At 45.5% G+C, this 11,655-nt stretch overlaps 1 protein-coding gene across 2 annotated transcripts in view; it reads right to left on the bottom strand.

Annotated features, from left to right (window-relative positions):
* Positions 1 to 7,323: 7,323 nt before the first annotated feature.
* Positions 7,324 to 11,655, bottom strand: part of wdr3 (WD repeat domain 3) — a 15,149-nt gene continuing 10,817 nt past the window's right edge. For both annotated transcript variants that reach the window (XM_084545651.1, XM_084545652.1), the window contains 9 exons: positions 11,292 to 11,426; positions 11,162 to 11,212; positions 9,768 to 9,833; positions 9,563 to 9,655; positions 9,401 to 9,451; positions 9,237 to 9,280; positions 8,966 to 9,094; positions 7,760 to 7,853; positions 7,324 to 7,660 (listed from right to left, as the gene is read on the bottom strand). In XM_084545651.1, the coding sequence (XP_084401777.1) occupies positions 7,505 to 7,660; positions 7,760 to 7,853; positions 8,966 to 9,094; positions 9,237 to 9,280; positions 9,401 to 9,451; positions 9,563 to 9,655; positions 9,768 to 9,833; positions 11,162 to 11,212; positions 11,292 to 11,426 (819 nt within the window). In that variant the 3' untranslated portion in view covers positions 7,324 to 7,504. The remainder of the gene's footprint in view (positions 7,661 to 7,759; positions 7,854 to 8,965; positions 9,095 to 9,236; positions 9,281 to 9,400; positions 9,452 to 9,562; positions 9,656 to 9,767; positions 9,834 to 11,161; positions 11,213 to 11,291; positions 11,427 to 11,655) is intronic.

Genomic DNA, 11,655 nt, shown 5'->3' with positions numbered 1-11,655 from the left:
ATTTAGCAATGATTGTGCAAAAGAATGAAGCCCAGATCTTTCCAAAACATTAGATCTGTGTTTATGTCTTAATTTGCAGTATCACAACTGAACTGGAGATGACTCTATAATGCACACGTTTGCTCAAATTGCAGATGTAAACTTGTTGTGGGCTGAACTCGTGTCAGGAAACTAAAAAAGGATTTAATTGCAAGTTTTGTGAAGAAGAAGAACGGAGAAAACCTTTTCCCACGTTTGATCCGTCGCACACGAAACACCGTCGTGACTGTGCAAAATGCAAACGTACCCAGAGCAGCTGACTCATTTTGAACCGCGCCGCTTGCAAGCTCAGTCATTTTAAAATATTTTTAAAACGATGCCCTGGCAGATTTACGCGCGAGCTGCTCGGAAGGAGAAGCGTTCTCTTCGGACGTCAAAGCGGCCGCGTTTTTTGATGCTTGTGCAGAGTATTTATGACGTAAGCCTCCAGATTTGGTGACCTGCATTAAAATAATAAAAAACTGCAGGCCGACAGCGCCGTCAGTGTTTATGGATTTCCACGGGAAATACCATAAAAGAAGAAAAAAAGACAGTTTTTGTAGGCAGATCATTTTGTCTTATTTGGCGTTGTCTAGTTCGACTATTATTCACGCACAAATAGTTTCTGTCCGTGGCTTTTCTTTTTTCTTTTAGCTGCATGGATTAAGTTAGTGTTTTCTCACACAGGAAATTGCATGTCTGTCAGGAGGATTGTGGGTCAGCGTCTCGTTCATAAATCAGCGACCGCACGGCAACTTCGTGCTGCGCAAAATCATTCCGCCGCCCTCAATTTGCGTTCATGCAAACTCTTATTTATTTTTTCCCTGAATACTGCGCCGCATTTGATTTAAAAACCTCCAGGAACTAGTCCTGCAGCAAATAATTATATTACGTAAAGCTGACTTCAGCTTACTTGGACGGATTGGGGTTTTTGTTCTTGATGCACGTATTGCCTCCACAGTCCCATTGTTGCAGGAGAAATGAGTCGAACTCGTAATTACAATTCCTCCAGGAAATTCAAACAACCCGTGCTTTGCTTTTCCTGATCCGCACTCCGGCCACGGCGTATTAAGATAATAGCACAGATTAGAGCCTTCTGCAAACATTGGGCTCCATGTCATTTGGCGGGGGCAGCCAACAACGCCACCCTGTAAATCCCCCAGCAGAGTGCCGTTTCTTTTTTTTTGTATTTATTTTCTGTGTTTAATTGGACAAATGAACGGCATTCCAGCCCAGGAGCATAGTGGCATTATTGTTCCCTGAGAATAAACACAGAAGGGTCCGGCGCGGACTATAAAACTCCAGAATAAACAGCTCTCTCAAAGCCCAGTATTGAATGTCTGTTTATGACTTGTAATATGAAGTGCAGAGCTCTAAAATCACTAATTACATCAGCTAGGTGGATTTCTGGGGAGAGAGCCTTTAAATGGAGCATTGGTTTTATATTTATATATATATGTGTGTGTGTGTGTGTAGGCTTGTATAATATAAGCTAATAGGTCTAATGTGTTTCGCGGCCCCGGCGTCCGTCTCGTGCCTCGGTGAATATTTTTCTAGAAAGCGTCGACCCGTTTGCTTAATTTCAACCTCTACGCCCCCGTGTGTGTGTGTGTGTGTGTGTGTGTGTGTGTGCGTTGCTTCCCACGTGTGCCGTACACATGTGTGTCTCTGTAACGGTGCGCAGGGCTGACCTCGGTGCACGCCGGGGAAAAAAAAAAATGGGTTTCCTTTTCCCTGATCTCTGCAGACCCTGGTTATTAAAACATGTTTCCCCTCTTCCGACGAGATGAGAGGAGGCGAGCTGCCGACCCCCTTCGACATGTGCGCGGCCGGCAGCTCCTCTTAAAGCCCTGACGTGGAGAGGAATAAACATTTATTCAGAAATAGATAGATTTATTTATTTATCAAGAGTTGCAGCCGAATCCAAACTTGGTTTTGATTAAGGGGGATTTTTCACTCATGCAACCCAGACTTTAATTTTAAAAAATGTCTTAAAAATGTAAAATGGATTGGATTGGAGTTTCTTTAAATGCAGGTTTTTCTAAAAATGAAACATCCTGACGCTTTCACATGCTTGTAAAATAAGCAATTTAAGCAGCCATCCTTGCGTTTTGCATTTTTTTCTGTTGCACAAACGAAGCAATCAGCTGCAAGAGGACGGCAAACACGCAAACAAACATCAAGGAATGAAGTGTGACTAGTCAGAGGACAGCTGAGGGATGAGGGAGAGGGGGGAGAAGAAGAAAAAAAAAAAAAAAAAAAGCCAGAGAAGACCCGGAGAAAGGAAACATTCATAAACCGTATGTGTGCAGCTATGCAGTCCGGCCCCGTCGGCCGTCTCTTGCATGCACCGTCACCTCATCACTCACCAGCCGGGCCTGGACGCCCCGGCGGCCACCGCCTACTCCCTACTCCCCCCCGCCTCTCCCTCGCCCGCTCGAGCAGCCACATTACGGCTGCGTCAGAATGACCCGTCACCTCATAGCTCAGCGCGGGTACGGCCTCATTCGTGAGTGCTGGACACAGATTTAACACGAGGCCCGTCAGAGGGATGACTGGCGGGTTGACGGACGGCCTGACGGACGGCCTGGCGGAGGGTTGGAGCTGTCCCGCCGTCTGCCGCTGCTGCTGACTGGAGGCCGTTTCGGTGGAGCTGAGGTCATCGCAGGCGGGTGAAGCAAGAACATGCTGGATATTAGAAGCTGAGCATAAAAAATAAATAGATAAATAAAACATGAAGATGAATTTGAAGCTTGGAGGTTGTCACACAGCGAAAAGCAAAATGTTTTCCACAAGTTACAGAGAATTTAACTCTAGCTGGCGACACAAACTCTTGTAGACTCTACATTTACAGAGTAGGGATCATAAAGAAGGGTTTTTTAATCCAAGATAATTAATTTAACCGACCAAATCTGGCTTTGAACTCTCTATTTTTGGTTTTCACCATTTCACCAATAAACAGATTTCATGCTTCATTTTCTTTGCTGTCAAACCAAACTCGAGGGAAAAAAAGGAGGAAAGGCATTCCAGCTTCGTCTCTGCATTTCACCCGTCCGTCCATTTGTGCTCAAGCGGAGCCGCCTGGAGGGGGTTCAGACGCTTGCTCGGGGGCACTTCGGCCTTATTCGCCCAGCCCTCGCTTCTCTTCCTGTCAGTCGTTTCAGGATTCAAACCTGTGACCCTTCGCCCCGCTCGTCCAGAAATCCCTTAAACACTTTCTCCATCCTGTCCATGGTTACCAACTGTTTTTAACCAGATATCAAATGTATAGTTTTAATTAAAAGTGCTGCAATTTCCAAATCCGGCTACTGTATGCCATGAAGTGTTTGCTGCTAGGGACTATTTTCAGCTGCGGATGAATATGCTTCTCCTGTAACGCCTTAAACAAGCCTTTAATCTTGCATTTCTCTAAAGATAATGTTGTACATTTGTTGTGCAGTATCTTAACTGTAATATAATATATTTTCCGTTATCATCGTCCTTATAGTCTCCACCCATTTGTATTTATTCCCCTTTTTACAGCTGTTATAAATTGAATAATAGTTGATATAATTCTGCATTTTATTTTATTTGCAAGAATTTACAAAAGAAAACTCCTTAATGTCCACAGCGACAGATTCCTACAAAGTTATGGCGATTAATTTAAAGTTGCACAAGTGTTCACCTTCAAGTCTTGGTGGATCGGTCCGAATTAGACTAGTGCAACTTTTGCTCGGCTCTTCTTTGCAGATCTGCTCCAGCTCTATCAAGTTGCGCGGGAGGCGGGGAGAGATCGGCGCGAACGGCCCTTTTCAAGTTCAGCCACGAACTCCTCTCCTTTGGGCCGAGGTCTGGATTGGACTCTGGATTGGTCTGTGCACATCCGAGGAAGAGGGCGAATACTTTTTACACTTTTTATAGGCGGCATATTCTGCCCTGGACGTTCGTTTCTGGCTGCGTGCCGCATTAAAAGCATAAATAGATCCCATTAAATGATGGACACGCATGCTGTATCTCTTGAGTGCCTCACATTTCAAGGTTGTCACAGCACCCCCACCCCCACCCCCACCTCTCCCCCTTCCCCCTGCCGTGGGCCTGTTTAAGAGTCGCTGTGTAAACCGTTCGGCCTGCTGGAGGACGAGGCCTTTCCGCTGCCAGCTGCGCCCGTCTCCAGCGTGATGGCTGCACACATTTATAGCTCGTATCGCATTCGGCAGCTATGGACACCGCCGCATCGCGTCTGTGGGTCGATCGTATCTGCAGCCGTGCGTAACACAGACCATACGATGACAGACTGTAGCGACGCAGACCGCATACGGTAACACAATCTCCTGTCCGTCATGATGTAGTATAAATACAGGCTGTAAAATAACAGCGGGGGCGCTGCTCTCGCTGCCTTCGAAGAAACAATAAGCTGTTACGCGGGAAGCGGCGGGTTTTCCGTGTAGCGTTTGTTTTTAGATAGTGTAAGGAAGAAGACGACGCAGGAACAAAAAAAACGGCCTCGTGAGCCGGAGGCCGATGACGCCTTGTGTGAATGTCAGTGCAGAGATGATGATGACCCCCCCCCCCACCCCCCCTCCCAACCCCATGGAGGCCTGAGTATCTCAGACTTGTGGCGCTCTTGACTCTCGGCCATCGCTGGCCCGAGCGCTGCAGCAGGTGGTAGGAGGTGTTTAAGCTCTGAACATGGAGCAGAGTATGAGGCCAGGGAGCAGGAAGGGGCAGACTGAAACCGAGCGTCCCGTTTGGGAAAAGGCAAGACTGCCATCTAGTGAGCTGCAGGATTTTTGGAGACAGTGGAGACTACTGCCGTCGTAGTCGTATGTCTTCACATGCAGCCCCATGGTCCTGCACCTGATATATATATACATAATGTGGTTGAAATGACAGTGAAAAACATATTTGACCTTTGACCTTTTGGCAATCTGAAGGTTTTTGCAGACACTCTACAACTTTAATATCATTATTTGACACAAGATTGAAAGGATCCCTGAGCTGTTGCTACCGAGAGAATGAACTGTGTAAATTATCACGATTACAAAAAATATTTTACTCTGCTTGACGGTGCAGCAGTGAAGAAATCCTCCTAACTCATACTCTGTCAGTCTGCTCATCAGTCTGTGCTGCTCTCTGTGGTTTTGTACTTTTTGTATTTGCACCGTCTGCACCGTTTGTACTGTCATAATCATTCTGAACGTCCTACCACTGTGACCGTTGCACCTTCTACTCGTTTTATTTATTTGTCCATGCTTACAGTAAAGTTTATTCCCTTCATTTAGTTTAGCTTAGTAAGAATTTCATTGCTGGGCGTAGCCTTTGCTGTGCGTATGACGATAAATTTCTTGAATCTTTATGCTCACTCCCCTTGTGTTCTACTCAGTCCTATGTCTTCATGTACAGTAGCTCCACGGTCCTGGAGGAGCGTCCTCTCATCTCACTATGTGCTGCACAATAAAACATGACAATAAAAATATTGTTGACCTTTGACCTTTGGAAATGTGATGATCGGCGATCAGTAAAGACAGTGGCTCAGTGAGGTTCAGTTCCTTGTATTGTATTTGTGGGGTAGCGGTAAGAGAAGGACCACATGTCCATGGCTTAGGTGCCTTGAGGAAACACCTAGCCTCCACTTTGCTTCCCTCAGCCTACTGCTCAGAGCGTACACTCTACTGTGTGAACAAATTTATTTTAATTTATTGTAGCAAGAAGATTCTGAGTTTGATTACAACTGGGACCTTTCATGTTTGCATGTTCTCCCTGTGTCTGTGTGGGTTCTCTCCAGGTTCTCCAGCTTCCTCCCACCGTCCAAAGACATGCTGGTTAGGTTCTGTGGTGATTCTAAATTGGCCGTAGGTGTGAGTGTGAATGGTTGTCTGTCTCTCTGTGTTAGCCCTGTGATAGACCTGTCCAGAGTGTAGCCCACCCCCCCCCCCCCGCTACCCTTCACCCTTCACCCTTCACAGGACAAGCAGCTACAGAAGATGAACGAATGAATGTAAAAATATTGTATCGTGTAAGGAAGAAACCTTCAGTCTGCTAGAAAATCTGGGATCCTTTTTATTTAAACTCTCATTGCATGTGGTGCTACGATTTCTTCTGGACCAACATTAATATAATGTTTGTTTGTGTGTTTATTTATTATAGTAAAATGTAAGGGAACCATGCATGAGCTGAAGGTGGGACAGGAGTAATTTGATGTCGAGTTCCCTTCATGGCAAATTGGCAATCATTCAATAAAAAAATCTTTGGAGTTAACAAGTTTCATCCTCCTTAAGTTTTCTAGATACCAAAGCCAACTAAGGGATGGCAAAGTTCTTCTTTCTTCTTCTTCTTCTTCACTGCAGGTTCATTATAACGTCACACAGTGATTCACATTGTTGGCTCCAATCAGTGAAGCCTGCTTGTAAACTTTTAGGACTTTCACTTGATCAGTTTTCCTCATTTAAATCAGAGTTTTGTGATGATTCATCCAAACCACTGCTGGGTGAGAGAAAGAGAAAGAGAGAGGGGGAGGGAAGGAGGGAGGGAGGGAGCGCTGCTTGGGATTTTTCCTGAAGAATTTTTAATTTAAGTAAGGTGTGACATTTACAGCTTGGAGACTGAATCCAGCCCCGTAAAGAGCTGCTTTTTTTTTTTTTAACAACCCTGTAAATACAGAGTTAATTTGTTTTTTTTTTGTCCGCCGTGAGATGAACGGTGAGCAGAGGTGTTTGTAAAAAGGTTTCATTATTCCAGCTCGCTTTGGAAACAAACTCCACTTGTGGAAAAATGAAGCGTCTGATGTGGGTGTGAAGCTTTTCTAGAGGCCGAAGGATGAGAAGGTTTAGATTCACGTTTAAACTGGGACTTTCTGCCCTTCTAGTAAATACATTTACCACATCTAGCGGGCCTCGGGGCAGTAAATTCACCGGGGCTGTAAAGTCAAGCCACATCTCCCAGATTTCAGCGGTGGGTGACGGCAGTAAAGGCCGAGGGGCGGGGGGAGTTTCTTTCCTCTGCCTGGTGACGCCCAGGTGGTCTGGAGCTCAGGTGGTCTTTGACAGGTTTCTAAACTGGTGCCACGTCCAGATCATCTCTTAGTCTGGTTTGGCTGCAGACTCCCAACGGCTCCCTCCAGGCTCGTAGCACAGAAACCGTCTTAAATCAAACACGTCCTCTGTGTGTGTGTGTTAATCACGACCCGGAGCTCTAAACGTTAATCTTCTTAAAAGTTATATGAGTGTATATAGAAGAGGAGGGAGCTGGTGTGTATACATGCTATGTTTCTCCTTGACGTGGAGGATTTACTTGTTTTTAAAGCCCCCCCCATAAAAGCTGAAGTACTGTGAGAAAACCTCAGACGTAGTTTATTTGGGAAATGAAGCGTGACTGTGAGTAAGACTTTGTTACATCTGGACAGGATTTAACAACGGTGGTGTAAACCTTCTGGTCCGCTCCTGAAATGGAGCTGGAAGGAGGTCGAGAGCGGTTGTTTATACACAAAAAGAAAAAAGTTCGTTGCGGTTCAAGCGATGGTCAGGATGGCCCGCTCCCTCTTCCTCTTCTTCTTCTTCTTCTCCTGCAGCCGGCCCGTCGCCTCGGCGAAGAACATCACCTCCTCTTTGCTTTCGATCTCCCGCTGGAGGAACTGCAGGGCCGCGCTGTTGAAGCCCATCACGTCCTGGGAGAGGAAATGGAAAGAGAAGGTGGAATAAAGACTCACTGATGAACGGCTTCAAGACCAAACTGTTTTTTGTTTTGTTTTTTCCCCTCCACTTACTCTGATTTCCCGCACTTTTGAGAGCGTATTGGTCCGGAGGTCATCGATGACGGAGAGCAACATCTGGTTACTGGAGATCTGACCAAAATGGATTCTAAAAAAAATGAAACAAGAAATAAATATCAGATAAATCTAAGAACTAATAGATCATTAGATCTGTTGTAACATCTCTAAAGAAGCAGCTAAAAATTCAAGATAACTTCAAGGTTAAGATACCCTCACATCAGACAGTTAAGTAGGAATCTTTGATCAGAAGTACCGATCAGGCATAACATTATGACCTAATATTGTGTAGGTCTCCCTTGTGCCTCCAAAATGACTCATCAGAGAATGGACATGGGTCTTCTGAGGGTGTCCTGTGGTGTCTGGCTACAGGATGTTGTTAGTGGGGGGCCTTTGAGGGGAGGGACCTCTGTGGATCATCCCACAGATACTTGATCAGTTTGGGATCTAGTGAATTTGGAGGCCAGGTCAACACCTTGTGCTGTTCTTCATGTTTTTTTTTAGTTGTTCCTAAAGCGTTTTTGTGGCTACATCCTGCTGGGGATGGCTGCTGCCATCAAGGAGTGTCATTGCTATGGGGTGGGGGTGTCTGGTCTGGTCTAGGTGGGTGCTACATGTCTAAGTAACATCCACACCAATGAATACCAGGTCCAAAAGTTTCCCAGCAGAACATTGAATTGTCACAAGATGGTTAAAGTTATTCATCTGTCCTCTCAGTGGTCATAATGTTGTGGCTGATGCATTTTTTATTTATTTTTTTTAACAAACTCAATACATTTTTTTATTATAAAAAAATGCTTCAAATATTTATTGTATGTTTCAAACAGGAAAATCTGTGAGAATAGATTTTATTTATTGCAGTATGTGAGATTCATTCATCTTCTGTAACTGCTTGTTCCTGTGGAGGGTCTTGAGGGGCTGGAACCTCTCCCAGCTGTCATTGGACGAGAGGCGGGGTACACCCTGAACAGGTCTCCAATCTTACGGCCAATTTAGAATCACCAATGAACCTAACCAGCATGTGTTTGGACGGTGGGAGGAAGCTGGAGAACCTGGAGAGAACCCACGCAGACACAGGGAGAACATGCAAACTCCACGCAGAAAGGCCCCAGTCAGCCCATGGATTCAAACCAGGAACCTTTTCTTATAGTTCAAGTATTTCATTTGACTTTTTTAAGTCTTAACTAAACGAGTATGTCTTACTTGAGAAGGAAGAACAGGCAGCGGCACACGAGCTCCACCTCCAGGCCCTGCTGGATGTAGCTGTTGAAAAGCTTCAGCAGCTCGGGGACGTAAGGGAACGGTAGCACCAGCAGAGAAACCTCCAGCTCGCTGACCGACACACACACAAAGAAAAGAAGAAAATCCCAGCGGGTGTATTTAAATGAACAGGACAAGGCCGACCAGATGGTTATTAGCTTTATAAGAACAGCCAGGTGGGTTTGGTTTTCTTCACCCTGGGCTGACGTCTTACCTCGATCTGACCTTCTTTATGACGTCTAAAACGTAGCGGGACGGCTGAAACGGGAACAGTTATAGAGTTTAGTTACAGCCGGAAACAAACTCACCAGCAACGCGTTTAATTTGCATATCAACGTCATCATTTACTAGATGTGATTCTGCAATTATTCCACTTACTGAAACATTCCCAAAGGCCACGAGGATAGGGTTGGGTTTCGGTGGTGGAAGCTGCAAAACGACAATCAAGCTGTTCGTGAAATTAATTCTTCACATATTTATACTCAAGCTACGGGACATCACATAATCTAGAGTATAATAATGACTGAATCCTGCCTCTACCTCTTTGCCGGCATTCTCACAAGCATATTTGTGCACTTCCATCTTCCTGGCTTCCTCTTTTAAAACCTCCAGAGCCTCCATGATTCGCTCCGCCTGCAAAGAAATCACAGAGAACGTGAAATATGCAGCTCAATGTCGACGTGCATCAGAGGCAGATAATACATTCGCTGTCATATTTATGGTTGAGGAGGTGACGTAAACTCACAGCTTTGACCGTCTCGATGGTCTTCTTGCCGGCCGGTGCTGCCTCTCCCTGAGTCTCTCCAGGTACCTGCAGAATAAAACAGGATTAAGATGAAGAAGAGTCAAACGTGGCCGTGAATGTTTTCTGATTAGTATAGCAGGATTTAATTATGTGTCAAAAATAGACCTTTGCGTACAACTGGACAGTCCTTCAACCAATCAGAGCCATTCTCAGATGACGTGTACGACTGTATCGCTGTTACCTTTCTATCCTACATTTGTACCTTAATTGCACAGAGAAGTGCTGGTCCTTAGACGCCGTAACCTACGTACGTAGCCTACTCACTCTGTAACAACACCACCCAAACACTGGTGGGCGCTGTGTCTTTTTTGCCAGCCGGGTTAATTTTTGTTTCAACAAATGTTTGTATTTCTGAACCTCCTCAGTTAACCTTTCCTCGATTTGAAAATTGCGTAGAAGATGGAGAAGCAGCCGGAAATGCTAAAGCGGAAACACGCTACTACCAAGCGGACCAATCACAGCTCTTGGGGTCGGCGTCGCCGTGACACGTAGTTATATTTATGGGGAGGTGCACGTCAGGCTACGGTGTAACGTACTGCGGAACATAGATGAAATCTACGTACGTAGCCGACGCCAGTGCGAGCCATTTCTACTTGCTCTGTAAAAAACGAAACGTAAATGCTATTCAGCGCTGTGTCTTTTTACCAGTCGGGTTCATTTTTGTTTCTACTTCCTGCTTCACGTTCTACAATGGCGACTGATAATTCGCCGAAGACAAGTCCAACAAATGTTTGTTTCTCTGAACATCCTCATTAAACTGACCACGTTCCTGGGGAGGTGCATGTCAGGCTACGGCGTTAGGGTCTACGTAGGGTCTGCACTGTCGCTGTAGCAGAAGCCGCCTATTACTCTCTCCATTCATAAGATCATTTGTTGCTTTCTGCTCCGTTTGCCCGTACTGAACTGGGTAAAAGGGCTTTTATCAACCCTGCACCTTTTGCATGGAACATGTTGCAGAATTACTGGAAACTAACTGAGTCAATTCCATCACATAAAGCCCACCCAAATGATTTGACTGGTCCGGTAGATCTTTCCTGGAGCATCGTTGGCTCCAAACAGAGCGACTTCAAACAAACTTTCTGCTGCAAACGTTTTATGAGCGGAGGAAGTTGGTTTAGCTTCAAGGCTAGGACATGAAAGTGTAAGGCTTCTGATTATGATTGACTGAGTGAACTGAAAGTGAGCAATTCCTGAAAATCTGAGTTTCAGGAACTGGCATCAAGCTTTCACACATCCCCTCATAAAAAGCCTCAAGACTGAGACAGGAGATTGTAAAGCCACATCATTTAAATACATGATAAAGAAAGTCTGGAAGTTATGAACTGATCTCTCACCACAGGTGCGTCTCCTTTGGCCATGCTCTCCTCAAACTCCGCCTCTCGCTCCTGTGAATAATATAAAAACTCTGAGTGTGATTACTTCCATTAACAGTTAAACTGCGTCGGGCCGTGTTCGCCGCCTCACCATCTCCCGCTCCTCCTCCAGGATGATGGGCTCCCTGGTCCTCTCCCACAGACGGAGGGTCTTGTCGTGAGACGATGACACGAGGTGGTCACCGTTGGGGCTGATGGCCAGACACCAGACCTCCTGATGGTGGCCCTACAAGGCAGAGGGGACGGCCACAGCGTTAGGTTTGGGTTACACATCCCCTACAGATGTATGCACAGGCAGCCTGACGTGGTGACAGTCTGTGGTTAATGCTAATATTGTTTTACCAAGGAATAACTAGTTATCACACATTATTCTGATATATTTACTCATTAAACACTACGTCAGTCAGAAAATATGTGCTGCATCATCTGGTTTCGGGGCTAGAATTTAATTTCAG

The sequence above is a fragment of the Chelon labrosus genome (genome assembly GCF_963514085.1).
Source record: "Chelon labrosus genome assembly, chromosome: 5".
Lineage (NCBI taxonomy): Eukaryota > Metazoa > Chordata > Actinopteri > Mugiliformes > Mugilidae > Chelon > Chelon labrosus.
The sequence above is the reverse complement of the archived record's forward strand: the minus strand, read 5'-3'. Positions and strand labels throughout refer to the sequence as shown.